The sequence below is a fragment of the Sceloporus occidentalis genome, unplaced genomic scaffold (assembly GCF_023333645.1).
Source record: "Sceloporus occidentalis isolate IW3139 unplaced genomic scaffold, rSceOcc1.0.p SCAF_2, whole genome shotgun sequence".
Lineage (NCBI taxonomy): Eukaryota > Metazoa > Chordata > Lepidosauria > Squamata > Phrynosomatidae > Sceloporus > Sceloporus occidentalis.
The window spans coordinates 92,190,023-92,211,713 of record NW_028316982.1 but is presented as its reverse complement, the minus strand read 5'-3'; the positions used below and the strand labels follow the sequence as shown (position 1 = coordinate 92,211,713).

Genomic DNA, 21,691 nt, shown 5'->3' with positions numbered 1-21,691 from the left:
GCTGCTTACAGGAGCATATTTAATCTTCTCCTAAAAGGTCTGGCTCTTACTGCCTTAGGGCAGCCTTACAGTGGCTTCCAGCTGCTCTGGGGGTGTGCATCATCTAAACACCATACCCCCAAAGCAGCTAAAAGCTGCTTTATTTGGACCATGTATTTTGGGCTTTTCTTCTTATAAGCTGCCTGGGTGCATAGGAATCATGTTTAAACTTTTTAAAACTCTTTGGAGGAAGAGTTGAATGTACATGTAATAAATGTTAAAGAACAATGTATGGATATTAAAACTAACCAGCACAAACCTGGGAACTAAAACAAATAGCAGCTTTTCAGTATATTTTTTTCTGCAGATTTGCAAGTATTTAGAAAGAGATATCTCCCTTTTCACATTTAATGATATCCATTGCAACATACACATGAATTCAGATAGATATTCTTGTTATTGTCTTGATGCATTAACAAAGAAGCATGAGGTGTTTATATTGTTTATTTATTTTTTAAAAAATAGGTTATGTAGGTATAACTTCCCTATAAACTGTGTTTGACCTTAATACAGAAGTTACAATTTTATCTTTCATAAATCAATTTGATAATCTTCCGCATAGCTGTGAAACTGCAGTTGTACAGTGTTCTTGAGCACACCCATCAGTTGACATGAATCTGCTATTGTTTTATGTCTGTATCTAAACCAATAGAGAGAAACCAGATTTTTCAATGATTTTTTAGTGATGGAATGTTAGAAACTGGCAAAGTAAGATTTTCACTATCGCATGGGTTAGGAAAGGAACTTGGGATGTACATTTGAAAGACAGTTTCATTTGATATGCTCTTTTAAGTGACAGCATTTAGCAATCATTCTTCTGCTTTACATTTCTACCTAAAATTTCTTATCTGATTTTTCAGTTTGTAAAAGTTGTATTGTACAGCACTTTGAAGACAGCAATGACTGTCCCAGATGTGGCAATCAAGTCCATGAGACGAATCCATTAGAAATGCTACGGTAAGAGAATATTATATGCATGTTGTTTCAGTCAAAGACAGTCTTTCTTAGCTTGATGGGAAGCTGTAATAAGAAAATAGATTGGATATTAAAATTTAAAAGTAATCATTATTTGTACATTTTTACCTAGACAAGACTACTGGAATTTTATATATAACTAACATCCACACAATTAAAATATAGTGGTTTGAGTTTTGGACTAGGACTCTGGAAGACCAGGGTTCAAATCCTCACTTAGCCTTGGAATTTCACTGGGTGATCATGGGCCAGTCACAGTCTCTCAGCCTAAGAGGAAGGCAATGGCAAACCTCTTCTGAATAAATCTTGCAAAGAAAACTGTATAATAGGTCACCATAAGTCAAAGTCGACTTGAACATAATAACAAACTGGAGAACCTTTGTCTGCTTCAGTCCAAGTATATTAACAGAATTCAAAGTTGTTATTTCTTTAGGTTTTAAATGTGCCCAAACATATCTCTCTTTCAATGAATATTGGAGAAAATATTGCTCCATCTATCTACCCCAATGTTATCCGATAGTGCCTTGCAACTATTTGATGTTGTTAACTGCCTGACTACCTGGATGCTATTCCGCAATATGATGTGTATGCTTTATTATCTACTTGCCCATGCCTCTACTCTTAACTTTGTAAAATAATTGTCTATCTCAAGAAAGATTTCCTTACATAAACGTGTCCACGTTTTTCTTCTGATTGTACAACTGTTTATGAAAACACACATAAACAGTGAAAAAAACAAAAATCTTAATTGTGCTAAGGGACTGAAAAAAGGTGCCTTTCATTGAGAAACTCACCACTCCACTTTAAGAAGGTACTGTTGAACCCTTTCCTATTCCATAGATTTCACATGATTCTTCCTCCTACTATTTCATTGTGTCCAGAGAGGACAGTGGCCATCTTCCAATTTTGGTCCTTTGGGACATCTGTTTATTTATTCAACCCAAATAGTTCAGGATGGTCTTGGTCTGTTCCATCCTCCCCCTATTGCAAGGAGACTGGTTTGCGATGTTGGATTTAAAAGATACATATTTTAATACTGCAATCTGACCATCGCACAGACAGTTCCTTTATTTTGCTGTGGGGAGAAGGGCCTGTTGGATTCACATCCTCCCTTTTGGGCTGTCCACTGCCCCTCATATATTCACAAAATATATGATGGTGGTGGTAGCTCAGTTGTTTTCCCTTACATTGATGACTGGCTCTTTGTTGCAAATTCATGGGACAAGCTCCTCAGTGTCATCAATTACATACTCCACCTTCTAGATTCATTGGGTCTCACTTTCAGCTTCAAAAAAAATACCTCATCTCAGGCCATTTCAGTGAACTTTATCAGGAACATTCTAGATTCTTGAGTATCTGCAGCCTACCTACCAGATTAACGGTACTGAGCCCTCTTGAGGGTTGCTTTGAAGTGTCAAGGGTATCACAAAGTTTGCAAAGGCCATTCAGGTGCTTCTTGTGTTTATGGTTTCCACATTGTCAGTAACACTGCTAGTAATGCTTGGTTCCTGTCTTGCTGCAACCCTCCCTCCCTCCCTCCCTCCCTCCCTGACTTGCTTGACTCTTCCTGCCTTCACATCACCATACCAAGGAGTGTTTATTGGTCTCTAGCTTGGTAGCTTGATCTCAACAAAGTCCAGGATGATATACCTTTCCTTCCTCTGGAGCCCACAATAACTCAACTGATGCTTCTTTGAATGGATGGGGAGCCATAGAGAAGGACTTTCAGTGAAAGGTTGATTGTCCTGAGGAAAGTGCATTCCACATCAGTGCCCTGAGTATGCTGGCTGTGGAGAAAACATTTTAGTCCATCAAGACTTTCTTCCATGGCAAGGTAGTTCAGATGCTATCCAACAATGCTACAGTAATGTATTACCTGAACAAACAAAATGGAACAAAACCCAGTACTCTACTTCACCTCACATTCTGTCTTTGGAGCTGGTGTTTAGCAAAAGGTATCTCCATCTTGGTGATCCATCTTCCAGGAGAGGACAACGTCTTGGTGGATGCTCATTACCAAGGTGATATCTAAAATCTGGAGAGACAAAGTGAGGTGCATCCTGATCACACAATCCAAGCAGCTGTGGTTCACTCCTCTCCTCACCTGTCTTGAAGCAACTATCTCAACCAGACCTCCTCACCATATACAATGGACAGGAGAGGCACTCAGACCTGGGCACACTCAGGCTAATTGCCTGAAAAGTGTTCCCTTATATTTGTAGCCATTCTACCCAGGCAGTGGGTGCATCATCAGCCTTTCTGAGGAGTGTGCCTTTGGAGGATATGTGCAGAGCAGCTAACATGATCAGAGCCATTCATCTTCATCTCTCCTTACAGCCTAGATACAAGGTCCAGAGCTGATGCCACCTTTGGAACAACAGTCTTGTTTTCCTGTTCAACTAGACATTTGGCAGACCAGTATTTTCTGGTTCTCTGGTATGATCTGTGAATTCACACAACACTGCCCATCCTCCTCTCATTGTATCCTACCCTTCCTTAGCTCTTTCACTGCTATTGCTGCAATGTCCCTGGGCCTGAGAGTTTAGGTGCAAACCCAGTGGTGCCCAGTGGGTGGGTGGAGTTAATGCCAAAAAATTTATGTAATATAGCATCAAAGGTTCCAAACAATGCACTGCACAGGTGCAGATAACCCCAATTTTGTGAGTTCATAGGTGACCACTTGAAGAACTACATTTAGAGGTAGGCTACCTGTCCTTTAGCTGAAAGACTTGCTCACAAAGAGAAACAATGGAGTCTGCAATCCTGCATTCATTTAAATAAAAATAATAATTAAATCAGTGACCAGTATTGTAATGTAGTTTAAGTACAGGATTATCTAGGAAGAATTGACAAAACTAGTGAGCAATGAGGACATTTTATGATTAGACATAATACTGTTTTATATATCTCCTGCAGCTTCCACCCACGTCACCATTTTCTTTTGTTTTACAAAATATAACTATCAGATCTCTCTCTGAAGAACTGTTGCATGAATGAAGGATGAAAATATGAAATTCTTTCTTTTCCTTTGTGTCTTCTCCATAAAAAATCACCATAGCCAAATGGGTTTTTCCCCTTTTGGGGAAAAACATATAGATATATCTGATAAAACAAATGCAATTTTTACCCCCGAACAAGGAAAAAAAAGTTGTATTGAGGGGAGGGGTGGTATAGCATTAAAAAGTGCAGAAGGGAAAGATTTAATTCCATTTTCTCTCATGTGACTCTTTAGAGACAGAATGCAACCTTCTGGATTGTACTGTGTAAAACCAACAACTGTGAGGAAATTACATGTGACTTCATGTCACATATAGTTTGATGCTAATAAAATGGGTTTTACATAAAGTAGCATGCCTATGTATGCTCCGTGATAAAGAATAAAAAGCTGAATTCTTCAGCTCCCATAATGAAGTGAATTAAGCACATGTGAATAATTTCCCTTGTTTTATACAATTCAGTCTGTCAGTTTTACTATTTCTGAAACTCTTAGGAAGCATGGGTTTTGCAACCAATTGCACATTCTCTGCTTCTGTTGTGGCCTGAACAGCTTAATGTTGTAAATATTCACTTAACATGTTAGCTTCACTCAATTTGCATTGATCAGGAAACAAATGACAGAATTAATAAAATTAATATTTACGGTCATGATCCATGCTGCTGTAGGAACATTGCCATCAGGTGCAAAAAGCCCTATTTCACCCCTTGTTTCTGCTTCTTTGGCCCCCAATCATACAGATAGCCTACCATACAGAATTAGGAGGTCTCTGTATATTTTTTAGATCACCGTTTTGTTCTTTTTTGCTACAGTCAAGAGCTTACATCAGCTGCAGGTGATCTGTACTTTCAGAAGACACTTCATTAGCTATGATCATATGTTAGACCAAGGGTGAGCTAATTGCAGTCCATGGGCCACTCTTGTGACCCATGGTCTTCAATCTCCCTTTTTTGAAAAACCTTTTCAGCATGATTTTTGGCAAGATACCAGGCTCCTGAACTATACACCAATAGCTCTGTCACACCCCTTACGAGCTTCCCATTATCTCAGTTTTTTGCTACAATCCACCTCAAAAAAGTCACTTCCTGTTGCCATTTTGCGGACTTTCAGGGAAAAATATTGAGGCTTACTGTGGTGGAGGAGGGGAGTCTGGGTGGGAAATTGGTTCCTGGCCCCTATACCTGACCCTCATGGCAGACAGAAGGGAAGAAGCATCCAAACTGAGCGTTTTAATTGTATACAGGACAAGATAAAGTCTTCACAAGCACAGCTTGAAACAGGTAAATTCTTTCTAGGATCGTCGTGACAAAGCCAGAGCAGACAGGGGAGAAAGAATCGCCTGAGTCCACTCTGGCCAGAAGCAGGACTGAACTCCACTGACTACATGGTCCACTCCCAAAGCCAGCCATGCATGTAGGAGTCAAATTATCTGAGCTTTTTACTCCGGTTCAGAGGACCAGAGCATGGCTTTAGCATGGCTTTCAGCCTCTTTGGAGGTGTGTGTCATCTAATCAGTACACCTCCAAAACGGCCAGAAGCTACTTTATTCTGCCTGTCTGTTTTATCCCACAGTGTTTATTATAAAAGTTCAAAGATATCATCACCTTGAATAAAAACAACCATATTGAATCATAGAATGGACATAATCTAGGAAGCCCCATTTCCATATGCACAGTCTGCATGAAAAGATGCAGCTGTAGCATCCTTGAGATACTTGTATACATTCTGCTTTAATATTTCCAGCAAAGCAGAGGCAATCTATCTCAGGACTCTTCCACAAAAGCCCCATTCGTAGCAGTCAAATTAGTATAAATAAAATGGAAACATACTGCTTTCAAGGCAGCCCTCACTGCACCCCACTCAATCATGCAATCAGGGCAGCTCCTCCCATCATGTTCCTGATGTCTCTCTTAACCCTGCCTCCCTACCTTATGCCCTACCCAGCTTACCTTTAGGGCAGTGAATCTCAGGCTTTGGTCCTCCAAGTGTTTTGGACTTCAGCTCCCAGAAGCTCCAGCCAATTTGGCCAGCAGGCAGAAATTCTGAGAGCTGAAGTCCAAAATATCTGGAAGACCAAAATTTGGGAATCACTGCTTTAGGGGGTTTTCTTTGTTATTGTTTTTCCACTTTGTTGCACAATTCCAGAGCTCTGCTGCTACAGTTGAAGTCTTTAAAAGTAAAAGAAAAAAGGGGAAAAAATAAAGGCAACTTTGGAATAGTGAGAGGGAGACGGGAGAAGAGGGTACACTCATACTACTTGACTAGCAATTGCACAACTGACCCAGGAACAACATTTCGCACCTGGGGACTTGCACAATTGCTGGGTTATTCACGGTTTCCCCCATCAATAAAGGTTAATAATAATAATAATAATAATCAATGAAAAGTGATGGGTCGGGGACAGGGCAGCTATGGGTTGGAGGCATTGTCATGCGATAAGTACAGTGAGTGTAACCAAACTTGGAATGGGGGAGAAATGGAAAAGTGTCTTCTGCTTCCCAGTTTTTTAACCCCAGTTTCATAAATATTAGTCATACTCTTTCTTAACAGAACTTGGTTTACAAATTTTACTATTCACATCATTCTTCTCTGAACATGCTCGTTTGTCAGTACCCTCCTTAAAATAAGGCACACAGAACACAAGGTGCAACCTGGCCTGCAGAAAGTGAAGCAGGACTATTAATTCCCAACATGTTGATACTGTTCTTCTGTTAATGCTACATGAGGTTGTTTTTCTGGTTTAGCAGCCACATCACACTGCTGGCTCATGCTCAGCTCATGATCCATTAAGACAGTAGATCCAATCACAATAACTACAAACATTGTAGTGTGTGTGTTTTTAAAATGTGTGTGGTTTTTTTAATTCTTTATTTTCAGATTTAGATTACTTTCAACATTTTCAAATACTTTTACAAATATCAATAAGGCCTCCTTATTGAAATAATACAATCAGCTAAAATAAAGAATTAATACAGTCAACTAACATTGTCTTAGCTTAGATACTGTTGTTGTTCTCTTTCTATGTATCGTGGGCCCTTGGTATCTGCTGGGTTTTGGTTCCAGGATACCCCATGAATACCAAAACCTATGGATGTTCAAGTCCCATTAAATGCAACAGATAATAAAATGATGTCCCTTACATAAAATGGCAAAATCAAGGTTTGCTTTCAGAATATATATAATGTTCTCAAGCCTTGGATGCTTGAATCCATGGATAAAGAAACTGTAGATATGGAGGACCGGCTGTATTTGGGAAAAAAATAATAAAATTTATGATTGGGAGGAAAAACATTTTTGAGCTGTAAATATAATTTTCATGGAGTCGTTCTTGGAGACCTGAAAATTATTTCACCGGTTTCTCCATGGTAAAAAGGTTCAGAAAGGCTGCGCTACATACTTATTTGGGAGGAAGTGCCAGTCATCTTTCCTGGACATGATTGCCTGAAAACATGGGACAATTCAGCTGTAGAAACATGTATATTTGTGCAGATTTGAGTTGTGTGCATACCTCAAAAAGCACTGCCCCATCACTTTCTTACATACCCAAAGTCCTCTGTGTTTCATCCCACATACACACATAAATACCAACACAGGTACAGTATATACATACATACACAGACACCCCTTACATACCTCCCCAATTATTCAAATTCACACACAGCCATTCCTAGAACCATCCACATGTTTTGACAATCCCAGGCAGTTTTTCTGACTTTTTCTCCTCTCTTTTTCCTCTCTTCTCTCTTTACATAATGCCGCCCCTCTCTGTGTTGTGCAAGTGGCTGTTGTTGTTTTTACTGTTGTGTGCCTTCAGGTTGTTTGCAACTTATGGTAACCCTAAAGCTAATCACGGGGTTTTCTTGGCAAAAATTTTTACCCTCACATTATTATTCACCTCTCGAGCTTCTGGCTATGAACACAGAGTTCTCATGTCAGCTCTTTAGGTTCTTAGGATATGTCAGCCTCATATTATCTACATATGATCATGGTGGGATTCAAATATAAGCATAAACTAAATAGCTTGAGTTCGAGGCTCTATGATTTTTGATACTAGGAAATGGTCACATGTCAAATACAAGGAGTATTTTTTAGAAAAATAGTTCCTATTATGCAATTATCTCTTAATATCAGTCAATTTATTTTGCTTAAATAACTGCTATTTGGTGTCTCTGACTGGATGTGCAATACTTGTTTCACTCTTTCTCTTGTAAGTTTTATTATGTTGTACAGTGAGCCCTTGGTATCCACTGGGCTTTGGTTCCAGACCCCCCCCCCCCCATGGATACCAAAATCCATGGATGCTCAAGTCACATTTAATGCAATAGGGTACTAAGATGGTGGCCATTATATAAAATGGCAAAATCAAGGTTTGCTTTTTGGAATTTTTATTTTTTTGGCATAGTTTCAAGCTTTGGATGGTTGAATTTGTGGATAATGAATCTGTGGATATGGAGGGCCGACTGCATGTCAATAATGCTTGTTAAAAACTAGCTTAAAATAAATGCATAAAGTTAGCCCTGTGACTAAACAAAGATTAAACATTAAATTATCTTTTCTCTCCAAGGCTGGATAACACATTAGAGGAAATTATATTTAAGTTGGTTCCAGGACTTCGAGAACGTAAGTTTTTTTTTCTTTTGTAACTAACTAGATTACTGCTTTTTTTTCTAAAATCATGTTTCCAGCATTAATGATCCAAAATCCCACACTGCTTTTTCTTGTTGTTGCTAACCAGAGGAACTGCACCGTGAGGCTGAATTTTGGAAGAAAAACAAACCTCTAGAAAATGGAGAAGGTAATTATGCTCTTGTGATACTATAACAACATTTTCTAACGTCTAGTGATTTTGTTAAAAATTATCACAAAATGGCATCTGAAATTTTCACATTTCCAGTTTTCATTTCCATCGGCTAGTAATAATAATAATAATAAATAATAATAAATTTTATTTATACCCCGCCCTTCCATAGAAATGATCAGGGTGGCTTACAAAATTTATAAAAACATTACAATACAGGATTAAAAATTCAGTATAACAATTAAAACCATTACTACAAAAAACAGGAACAGGAAACAGTAAAATAGGAAAATACATATATCAGGGGCAGAAGAAAAATGCAAAAAAGTTCCATCGGTCCAGGGTCAGAAGGGAAAAAAGGGGGCAGGAAGAATAGACAAACAAATTAAGGTGGGAAGGCCAGCCGGAATAGATATGTTTTCAGCTGTTTTTTAAAAACAGCTAATGAGGCGGCGGAGCGAAGCTCTGCAGGGAGCTTATTCCAAAGTAAAGGGGCAGCAGTAGTAAAAGCCCTCTGTGAGGTCCGGGTAAGGTTAGCCCTAGGGACCTCCAACAATTTAGTCGGATGTTCTGAGTGTTCTGTAGTAAATGTTGAAGTTCTCCCTTGGAACAGTTGTTGTACATATCTTGTATATACCTAGCTATTTGTATCAAGCATACAGTAATGTAAAACTTGTAGAGTTAGAGGATGTACAGACTGGCCATTAAGGCCAGCCTGAGGGTGGAGTGGGGGGCGTGACACCTGCACAGCGCGCGTCCCAACTCCGGCTCCCAGGCTGGCATGGTACTACGCACTGCACTACATGATGGACAGCGTCATGGCTCTCTTCTGGTGCTGTGTCCAGATGACGCAGCGCCAAAGGAGCCCAGAAAAGCCACGGTGCCGGCAGCTATGGCGCCCTTTCCCTTTTTGCAGCTCCTTTTTGCACCATGGAAAGGCCAGATTGGGGCTGCGGCATGCGGTTGTTGCTGCCCTGATCTGGCGCTAAAAGGGGTGGTCTGTACAGCCCCTAAATTGTTTAATCCAGAGGTTTCACACATGCTTAACCAACATCATGAGATTAGCTAGTTATATTTATATCCCATGAGGTAGGTCAGGCTGATTGGGAGTGACTGGTTAACTTGCCCAGTAAGTTTCATGACTCAGGGACTTACCCAAGTTCGAGACCTATACTATAAGGGTGAAGTCATGCTGGTTCTCTTTGTGCATTATATAACTATTTATTTATTTAATTTACATCCTGGCTTTCACCCAATATGGGACCCAAGACATGTTACAGTTTAAGAGTAAAACAAAATACAATTAAAGCAATATATGGTTAAAAGGTTTTTTTGTTTGTTTGTTTTTAAAGTAAAATAAAACAGACAAACATATTAAAATGCTTAAAACAGGTAAAAAATCATAAAATATAAGATCAGAGTACAGAATACCTCATTAAAAAACTGTTCTGCCAAAGACCAAAGACCTATTTAAATTTTTAAAAGAGAATTTGCTTCCTATTGAAAAGAGATCACTAGCCTAGCCTCTCATGGGAGTGTTTCCACAATGTGGGAGCAGCCACCATGAAAACTCTTTTCTCTGTCTTCACCCTGTGGTGGTGGTGGTGGTGGTGGACAAACAGATAGTGATCCTCTGAGGATCTTAAGGTTTGGGCAGGCTTGTATAGGGAGATATAGTGTTACAGACTGTCTGGATCCAAACCATCTAGAACTTTATAGATCATGACCAGCACTTTGAATTGTGTCCAGAAATGGACTGGTAACCATTGAAGCTGTTTCAACACCATTATGGACCCTCTGAAGTTTCTGAACAGTTTCCAAAGACAGCCACCTACAAAGTATGTTCCAAGGGCAACCACAAATAGAGTGTGTGGTATCTCAAGGCATGTGTTATTGTGGTCAGATCTGACATCTTAGTCTAGTTTTAACTGAATGTATTTCTGGCTACCACTGAGACCTGGCTTTCAAGGCACAGGATTGAATCCAGAAGTACACCCAAGATATGTATTTGGGATTTCAGAGGAAACATAATCCCATTCATCTGAATCTCTAGTCTCTGATCTACTTTAGGACTGAACAGGGGCACCTCTCTTTTGTCTGGTTTGAACGTCAGTTTGTACATCCTCATCCAGTCCATTACTGACAGCAGACACTGGTGAAGCACTGAAACAACTTCCTTAGAGTTAGTTGGAAAGGAGAAATAGTTTAATGTGTATGTTGACGAATGGGGGTACTAATAGACTAAGTTTAGAATTTGCAAGTTTTGAATATGGTACGTTTGTAAATGGTACTTTTTTTTCCAGAAAAAAATCAAAAATCTGAAAATCCCAAAGATAATGAAGATGAAAATCAAGAGGATAAAGATTATCACAGGAGCGACCCACAGATTGCCATTTGTCTGGATTGTTTACGTAATAATGGACAGAATGGGGATAATGTAGTAAAGGTGAGTTTTGAAAGCATTTCTGTTTTCTTTAAATCATTAAAATAGAGTCAATATTTTAGTTCCTCTTCAGTAAAATAGTATACCATAGATAGCTGCTTCTCATTGTAATTTTCTATAACCATTTACTCTTCCAAAATTAAAAGGAAATCTGAGCTCATCCATACTTTCCTTCTAATTTTCTTGTCCAGTCTATTTTTCCTTCCACCAGAACTCATTTTTGGTCTCTGGGTCTGATTTTTTCTTAAAGTGTGGTTAATGGGGAAGGGCTTCAGGTTGCCACTCCTGTACTCCAGCTCATTGTAACACTTACAAACATTCTGGCATGGCTTCTAGAAAATTCAGGTATGACCCAGTCTTTTAAAACATCTTCTATTTTCCATCCTATTCTGTTTGGTTAGATTTTTTTTTTAAAAGATGACATATGTAAACATTTTAAAAACGTAAGTAAAAGTAGTTGGCAATCCAGTGTTTATTAGTGCTGTAAAGCCATGTTGGGGTAGGAAAAGCCAGCTTTTTGCTGGCACAAAAAAGACTGGCAATTTGCCGCTTCTTTTTGCACCAGCAAAAAGGCGGATTGGGGCCTCAGCATGCGGTTACCTTGGCCCCAATCCACCTTTCTTGGGGCGGCTTCAAGCCACCTCTTTGGGGTGGTCTGTTTTGCCACTAAGAGAGAATTAAATATCCAAATTTCCTGGTTTTATCTCCTTTCTTTTAGGGACTGATGAAAAAATTTATCCGGTGTTCTACCCGTGTGACTGTAGGAACTATAAAGAAGTTTCTAAGTTTAAAATTAAAGCTTCCAAGTTCTTATGAGGTATGAATGACAACAAGCAAAGATTATAGACATTCCCTAGGTAAAGATTAAGTGGATTTAAAATGTCAGAACTTCAGCTGTATGTTTATTTTAATGCCAGACATGGAATTGGATAGATTTATAATGTGATCTTTTGCATTTTTATCTACAACTCAGTTGTTCTATGTTCAGTGAAACTTATTACAATGTAAGCATGTGCATAAGTCGACAGATGACTTGATGGCACATTCGCACACATATGCATAACATTTCAATTCAATTATTATAACCCAGTGTACGGTATCTATTTGTGCTTAAGACTCCTGTTTAATGAGAATAGACTTGATCTCAGTGAAAAACAGCACTATTTGCACAAACATTTCCACTGTAAAATTGAGAGTGTTTGAAAATTCTTGCTCCTAATTGTTGGTGTTATGTAGAGAGGGCATAGTATTGGAATAGGAAATATTTTCTGAAGGTCAACAAAGCATTAAAGAAATACTTTCTGAAAGTCAACAAAGCATCTTGACTGACCCCAATAGGCTTACGAATATAGCAGATGTAAGATATTAAGAAAAGTTAAAACAGGCTGTTTACTACTGATTTGATCCCACCTTCATGCTTTGCTCTATAGTCATAAATATAGACAAGCTGAAAGGTTATTCGGAGAGGTGCAGTGAATAGCAGGACCATCATTACCTTGTGAGGTAATTACTGCAAGTGATGGAATGACAAATTTGCCACTGCCCACCCAGAATGGAGTGCCATTGGAAATTTACTTCTGAGCCATACAGTTCTGCAGGGCCAGGATTGTTTGACTCACAGCCTCTCCCTCTCCTGCAAGAATTAGGAGGAGATGGTGAAAATGTCTGGAGGCCCTCTATGACACTAGCAACAGCCAGCTCTGTTAAGTCACAACTTCTTGAATGTCTAGTCTTCAGAGCCAGAGTGTGTGGAAGGGGCAAAGCTGACTAGAAAAGCCTGTGTTGGGGCAAGGGAGACTTCCCATAGAGCCTGATTTCAAAGAACCAGAGCCAGGTGTTCTGGAAGCTGCTAGCTCACAGAGCCAGTCACTGGTGGAGATGGGGTGGCTTCACCTGTCACTTCCACGTTCATCTTTTTCACTTGGGGGAAGCTCTGTTGCACTTCCCAGCTGATGCTGTTTCATCCACATCCTTCTGCTGGGATGAATGGGCATTGGGCAGATGAGCAAGAGAGCACAGATAGGTAGCCAGCAGCCATTGCAGCTCTCTTGCATCTGGAGTGGGAGGTAACTGGCAGTGCACAGGGGGAAGCATTTCACTCCTGCTTCAGGCAACAAAGGTGCTTTGATGGTCTCTGGTAGGTAGATCACTCAGATTGCAAGCAGAAGGTTCTAAATTCAGTCCCAGTCTAGATATCTCTGGTTTAAAAAACAAATCCATCGTCTGGAGATGTGAAAGACGACTGCACCCTAGAGAACTGTAGGAGCCCTGGTGGTGCAATGGTTAAATGCCTGTACTGCAGCCACTCACTCAAAACCATAAGGTTGCGAGTTCAAGACCAGCAAAAGGGCTCAAGCTTGACTCAGGCTTGCATACTTCTGAGGAGGTCACTAAAATGAGTACCCAGATTGTTGGGGGCAATTAGCTTACAGTTGTAAACCACTTAGACACTGTTAGTTCAGAATGAAGCGGTATATAAATGAAGCTGTTTAAATGAAGCTGTTTGTAGATATTAAGGAAATAGGACAATAGCAACCTCCTAAATCAGCCTACAGTTTTGTTTTGCCATTCACAAGGTCATAAATTTCCATATCTGTTAAAAAAAAAGTCCTTTCTTAATTTGCTATTGGGGCCAAATGGACCACAGGTATATTGTGGCTATAGAATGAGTGAGATGCTATTGACATTTTACATATGTCATATTTTAAGGTGCTTTTATAAATGTCTTTAGTTTTAAGCTGGAACACTTGAGAAAGTAAAAATATTATGAGTATATAAAAGGAGCTCAATTTTTACATGGATAATGTGTTTATGTTTCTTTATTCCTTTATATTTAGGAATAAAATAATAATTTACTTCTAGGAATCATTCATTGCAAGAGTTTCAAAAATGATTTTATTTTTATAACTCTTAAGGTTACGTTATGATTTATGGTATTTCCCATTTTCTTTTTTTAAGCTGGATGTACTATGCAATGGGGAAATCATGGGGAAGGATCACACTATGGAATTTATCTACATGACAAGATGGAGACTACGAGGAGAAAATGTAAATAAAATCCAACTTCTATTGTTTTCAGTTTACTGGTTTTGTGCATTTATAACAGGAGTTATATCATGTGGCTCTCTAGAACTGCAGCTCCCGTAATCCCATAACCATTGGTTATGCTGGTTATGGCTCATGGGATTTGTAAACCAAAAATCTCTGCCCACCTGTGATTTATAGTTTTTTTGTTTATTTATAATTAGGGACTTTAATAAGCTTCTTGTCATTTTTTGGTTTCTGCATTGCAACAGATACATCATTTGAATTCATGACAATACCTTGATTTTTAGCAGATATATGAAGAGTGTATATTATGCTCTCTGTATGTGTTGGATGCTTTGCTCCAATCAAGCAGTCTCTCAGTGCTCCTGATTCCTTTCATTGTTAGAGCAATGAGAGTTCCAGGGCTTCTTGCAATGCTCTAATCATATTTCATACTGTGTTTCAAGCTTTCCTCCTGATCCACTACAGAAGGTAATGCATGGACATTGAAGATCAATGTAACTAGGCAACCACCCCTTGTAACTCCAGCAACTCCCAGGTGTCTGTAGTTACACACAGACTCCTACTCCTCATTTCCTTCTCTCTCCCGCTCTCTCTTCTTTTTTTTATGAAGATGACGATAGGTCACAATGCCATATACTGTAGTTCCTCTACCTGAAATTTTCTCTTATTTAGTGAGATGTAAAAAAAACCTGGAGAAGGTCATAGCTACTGTATGCCAAAAGTGCAGAAAGAAAAGACCTGGGAAGATCAAAGAAGAAATTGTTAAACAACAATGTTTTTCATTTAAAAGTCTCTATACCTTAAAAATGTACGATTTTAAAAACAGGAGCAGGGGATTGGGTTACAGTGGTACTTTAACATTGGTGCCATTGGTATTTGTTGTGGGGAATTATTCAGACATGCTAAGTAACAATTAATTAGCAGAATTAACAGGAAGGGATTGAATCAGATTATTGAAAGTTATCAGTCTGGATCTATTCTCACTCATATATAGGATTAAATCCAGCATTAGTCCCAGCTAGTTTACATCCGCTAAAAGGGAATTAAGTGAGTGATTGATTTCAGCAGCCTACTCAAGTTAGGAGTAACGCTGGATTTAGGCTATATATGGCCACTTTGAAACACTTAACATATTTAACATAAATCATCAGCAATCAAGTAGGAGAGTATTCATGGTGCCAATTTTAAAATAATTTTGTAATAAAATAACTGCCTTGAATCCTGTGCTGGGAAAAGGGTAGATAATTAATTAATTAATTAAAGTAACTTTAACTACAGGGCAGATAAAAATTTCTAAACCAGGTAAGTGTTTTCCTTTTTCTTTTATTAGGACTGAGGCAGAACTAAACATTACATATGTTGTACAGTATATTAAAAAAACCCTTTGAACACATTTTGCAGAGAAAACTCTTAGGGCTGCCACAAGTCAGAAATGACTTGAAGGCACAGAACAGGAACAACAAAAATTTACTAATTTCTGCCATGTTTCTTGACAGCTTAAAAAAATTAAGAAAATTGCACAGTCATTACACTTGAACTGAAAAGACATGATCCACCCAAAGGAAAACACTTATTTTTTGCCCTGGTTGTGTTAATACAAAAGATACGTACGCGCACATCCACATCTTCAACTGAAATAATTGATAACTGGAAGGGCCTAACTTTTCTGGGTCTCCAAAGGGACCCAGAATCTCTGTAACCTCTGATTACAAAGTTTTAGTAGCATCAAATTTTACTAAAGGCATTTTTTTTAAATGTTAAGATCTCTGATCTGTTTTTAGCATAGTTTGTAATATAACTAGAAATAGACCATTAGACTATTAATGCTTTTTATATGGCACAGGGAGACTCAAGATTAACTGTTAACAAGGTCTGTATGGAGTTAACACTTAGTAGAGTTAATCACAATGTTTTGCTTCAGTTGAATGTAAAATAAAAATATTAAATAAGCTTATATATTTTCTGTTCTTTGCCCTCTCGACATGATTTGCAAGTTTTATAGTTAGCCCTGCTTTCTCTGGTTAGCTGTGGTCTCTCCAGCTGGCACCAAAAATACTATTAATAACATCAGCTTTGTGGTTTATTGTGGCAGTTTTATATATTTCTATATATTTCTGTTTCTGCTCTTAAAGTCCCTAAGAAAATGTATAACAGTTGTACTCATGGGATGAGGGAAGAGTCTCTAATCTCTCCCTCCATTCCCCCCCTTCACCCACTTCCAGACCCCATAAACATATTCTGATTAGAATTAGCAATCCTTCAAAAGTACTCCCAATTCTTTGCAGGCAGTTCTCAGTGGATGCATACATTGTAGTTGTGTGGGGGTGGAATTGGCATAAATGTTAAAAACATATCTTCAAGCAGAGGTGTTTTTTATCTTTATATGTGGGAGCTTGGGACCCAACTCTGTAAGTCTAAATATCCTGCTACTTTTCCAGCTCTATTTTTTTTTAAGATATTGTCTATAACAGATCTCAGTCCAACAGAAGATGTAAATTTTCCTGTTTATTTTTCATAGCAATACAATACCTGTCTTGATGTAAACTAATTAAATTCTTAAATGTGAAACAAAAAAATTGAATGACTGATAATCATTGTCCAGTTGTGGATGCCTCTTATCTGATCAGAAAATCATCTCCTTCGCAGTTTCGGTGTCAGAACTGCTCATCTTCACAAGTCTGCTCACAGGATGGCTCTTTTTATCAGGTAAGAGGCACTCCCGACTGTACACATTATAGTCATTAAGATGTCATCAGAATATCCATTGTAATTCAGAGCTGATGGGAGGTGGGTGTCACTTGTAATCCCATAACAGAAAGTTCTTCCTACTCTAAAATTAGACTTGAGGGTCAATAGCATCAGTTTTTATGTGTAATACACAGTGTTTATAAACATATGGGAATTGTTTATTTATTTGTGCATTCGTTCATTCATTCAAATTCTTTCTTAAATATATTTCATACCTTTTCATTAGTTAATGATTTAAAATTCATAAAACAGTTGCACCAAATCAATGTAAAATTAAAAAATACAAATTTGATGATAAGGTGTAACAATTAAGGGCTTCCTACTTCCTCTACTGTTGTAAGTACATATTAAGTGGTAACCACAGAGACATCAAACGGGGGGTAGTTTGGCTGCTCCTTCTCTTATGTTAGTTGGCGATCTGGCAGGAACTTTTGGTCACTCCCTATGCTACTTATTAATTGTACAGTTATCATTTAAATGCAACAAATTGCTAGGATACTGGGGCCAAAGTGAGCTTAGTGGTTCACAGCTTTGTTTCTTTGAGATAATGAATAAATAATTAACTATACTGTACATGTTAGTCAATAGTTCGTTATATAAAGTAGTAAATGAAAATGGTACACCAAAAGGTAGCAGTGTGACTTGCCATCTTATGGCTTTGACTCCAATCACTGTTTATGTGATTGAAGAGATAACTGTCATTGATTCATTCTATAATCATGAGATAATCATTGAAATTGTTTAGTATGTCCAGTATGATGGCATATGAAATTACAGTACATTGGCAAGGAAACACCTATTTATTCAAGTCCAACTGAAAATCAGACTCAAAACACTCCAGAGCTTATAAGCACTCCAGTCACTAGACAGTATTTTCCAGTTTGACTTCTGACAATTGATACATCATCTAAAGTTCCTTTCCACCACTGCTAATAGAAAGATCACCATGCTTTTCTTTACTCCTACTCTCTGTGTCACAAATAAATATTCATTTATGTCTAGGCTGTTAAGTTAGATTACAGAACATGGTAGCCAGACAAAGGAATTTTGCATGAAATTCTGGCCTTTTGTTGCTTCATGTGTCTTCTCTTTATTTTAAGGAACATTAATATTTGACTTCACAATTACACATTTCATTGGAGTGAAGCCTAAAATTTGAAGGCAGTTTTTGGGAAATTAATGACTGAGTGTCAAAATGTTAAACTTTATGCACTAATTTTAATTTTAGAAAATGCAGGAGGCTCAAATCTTGTTGGACAAGAGGCAGGATAAAAATGAACTACTGTATATACTCATGTATAAGTCTAGAAATTTCATTCAAAAAATTGACCCCAAAATATATGTCAACATATCCACAGGTCAATGTAAGTACTGTACTTTGACACCCCCCCCCCCTCCACTCTCTTATCTATCCAGCCTTTACTGTGAGCCCAAACAGTTATGCCTGCTGGAATTTTGTAAATTCTTTGGCATTGTTTTCCTTTGCTTCATCCTTTATATTCTTTGTTAACATGCCCCTAAGTTTTACCCTCAACTTACATACGAATCATATCAAAATCCATAATTTTGGCCCCAAAACATGCTCTCAACTAATAATAATAATAATAATAATAATAATAATAATATGCTCCCAACTAATTATTATTATTATTATTACTATTATTTATATCCTGCTTCTCCAAACAAATCGAACATATCGAAGCGCCTAACAGTAAAAGCATCGGTAAAATACAATAACAACTTGTCATTGACTTATACATGAGGTTGACTTATAGTTGAGAATATAGGGTATATAAATAATGTGGCTGGTATCCTGTTCAGTAATTACAAGTTCATAAGCTTGGACATTTGATCTTGTAACTATTGGAATACAGTGTTTATGGCCATTAACAACTGAGCATAATCCCAAAAACCCATCTTTTCAGCCTGGCATTTCCCCAAATGAAGGGTTTCTGAGGCACTGCAGATCAGGGCACTGGGAAATAATGTTTGCAGTGTGAATCTGATCACGGGAATCATTAAAACAAGCAGTTGAAGCAGGACCCCAAGGGGTCTCTCTAGCTGCCTGTTGTCATTGTACTCAGTGACTGGGAGAATGCTGCAGATGTCATTTCTCAGTGCCCCAATTTTCAGTGCATCAGAAACCCTTTGGCTGGGGCGCTTTGTTGTTGGTGGTGCTGTGTGCTTTCAGGTCATTTCCAACCTAAGGTGAACCTATTGGGTTTTCTTGGCAAGTTTCTTCACAGGGGGTTTGCCATTGCTGTCCTCTGAAAAGGTAGGTTTTTGGCAGGGGCATGGTCAGTTGTAACTATAACAGAGAAGCTCCTCCCTTATCTGTCAATGTAGGATCATGGTTGTGTTTATTTCATTTTTATCCCTCCCTTCTTCCAACAAGATTGGTGTACCATAAACACTGAACCCCCACTCTATTTTATCTTTATAACAACATGTATATACCAAGTTACACATTTTTTGTAGTCCTCACTCACCCCACTTCTCTATGCTCAGTAGAATCATGTTGCTAAATTTTGGAGCCATCGCTTCCAGCTGTGTGGAAGTACATGCACACAAATATGCACACATAAACACATGCAATCTTCCTTCTAGAAGGAAAGAGGACACTCTCCCTTGCCAATTTGTAGAGCTCTATGATGCTGAAGGGTTCTTTTTCATCCTTTTGCACCTTAGAGAACCATTTTAATTGTAACTGAATTTCATCAGCAACTGCATAGATGAGTCAGTGGTGGCAGCAGTGTATCTTCTGATGGATTGAGGGTAGACTCCCATGCAGCCAGCCCACTGAAAGTGAGAAGTTGACCACCCCCAGTCTGCCATATTTCTAAGCCAGTTCCTTTTAATCTGTGTAGGTTGATAAATAAGTGATAACTAAATGTATTTTTAATAATCATATTGCTCATGTACTTGTGTCTACGTGCTGTCATTATTTCTATTTGTTCTGTTTTCATTGTGGTTTTAGTCTTATCCCATGGTACTCCAGTATCGACCCAGAATTGACTTCGGTTAAACCAAAGGGCCAGATTCCACTGAGATTAATCCTGCACTATGTTTACCCATCGACAGATTGCACAATGAATGGATGTGCCTGGATTTGGGGGGGTAGAGGGACATAACCCGAATTTCAGCATGCAAATATGGACTTTTTCTTCAGCTGATCAACTATCTTTTCTCCCCCTATTAGAGTAAGCCAAGTGCCATTCTGCTACTGAAACACTCATAATTGTGGCATCAAAGACTGAAAATTGTAGCCAAATTGTTAAATGTATAATCAAGAGTCTCAGTCTCTGAATATTTTCTTTGCCTGTTAGAAACATTCACTGGTCCATAACATTAGTTATGTTAGCAGAGATAACCATCGGCTCTTTCACATGTGGTGTTGCAATTGTTGTTTTTCACTTGTATTGTTTTACTGAAAAAAATATTGTTTAAAAGAAGTACTGTATAAAAGGTTATAACTACACCTTAAAATATTTTGTATATAATACATGTTTTAGAAATATGGTTATTGTGCCACAACCTTTATCTTGTTCAGTTTTTCATAGCTCCAGGCATAGCTCACTCATTAGTATGCAGCAGTGTTTTTGAGCATCTGAAAAATTTAGATTTTGTGTCAGCAAAGTTAAATACAATCCATTTACATTGAACAGAAAGGTTATAATGTCTCATAGCCTCTATTCAATTGTGCATATGACTTTGCCTAGAGTTTTGATTTGGAGAAGTACCAAATGAACAGGTAAGGTTATTTTGTCTTTTAAAAAAAGTTTGCTACAAGTGCAAGGAAAAGCAGGAATCATCATGAACGATTTACTATAAACAGTGTTTCTTTCCAACCGTTGTCTGCACAGCCTTCCCTATTTGAAAATCTTCATTCTGTCTTTGGAAAATACTGGCAACAATGCAAGAGAGAGTTAAGCTGAAACTGGTGGTCTTTTGGTCAATTAAGGCCACTGGGCATAAGTATGCTTCTCTTATACCATACTAAGTAATACACAAAAACATACTGTAAAATGCAGCAATTTAATGGCATTGACAACTACATACTATGGTTATTTGAACTCTAGCACTATTGTAGGTCTTGTTGTCACATCTGAAACTATAGTGTATTTAGTATGGTTGATGAAACTACCTGACCAAAACTACTGACATTTCAGTGTTTTCTTTTTCACAGAAATTAGTAGTGTTACAAAAATGTTGATGGTTGCCTTAGTATTGCATGTGTATTCCTTCTTGTTTGAAAAATGTTGGTTTTTGGATATCATTACAGAGATCACAATATACAGTTTATCCTCTCCTGTCTTCCAATATTTTTGCATATTTAAAAACCAAAATAACAATATAGTTCAATAATCTGTACAGTGTCTAATAAACACACTTATTTGTGTAATAAATTACACACCCTAAGTAAATTAATTCACTTTAGGAAGCTATGGTATAATTAAAGCCATTTGAGAAACTATGACAGAATAACTACTGCAAATCCAACTAGTAAAAGAAGGGACTAGACTGGAAAGATTATAGGCTGTTGTATCTGGAGAAATACTGTGCAGTTCTTGCAAGACCAAATGCTTCCTTGAGAACATATATGACAGACATGAATTCCAATCTAGGGCAACCAAAATAAGAG

At 38.0% G+C, this 21,691-nt stretch overlaps 1 protein-coding gene across 3 annotated transcripts in view; it reads left to right on the top strand.

Moving 5' to 3' along the window:
- LOC149318694 (polycomb group RING finger protein 5) overlaps positions 1-20,717 on the top strand; it is a 47,023-nt gene extending 26,306 nt beyond the window's left edge. For 2 of the 3 annotated variants that reach the window (XM_089510291.1, XM_089510292.1), the window contains 8 exons: positions 900-996; positions 8,574-8,629; positions 8,745-8,804; positions 11,111-11,253; positions 11,969-12,067; positions 14,209-14,298; positions 16,948-17,007; positions 20,027-20,717. In XM_089510291.1, coding sequence (XP_089366417.1) covers positions 900-996; positions 8,574-8,629; positions 8,745-8,804; positions 11,111-11,253; positions 11,969-12,067; positions 14,209-14,298; positions 16,948-17,007; positions 20,027-20,074 — 653 coding nt within the window. In that variant the 3' untranslated portion in view covers positions 20,075-20,717. The remainder of the gene's footprint in view (positions 1-899; positions 997-8,573; positions 8,630-8,744; positions 8,805-11,110; positions 11,254-11,968; positions 12,068-14,208; positions 14,299-16,947; positions 17,008-20,026) is intronic. The other variant, XM_089510293.1, reaches the window with a different exon arrangement.
- Positions 20,718-21,691: the final 974 nt, after the last annotated feature.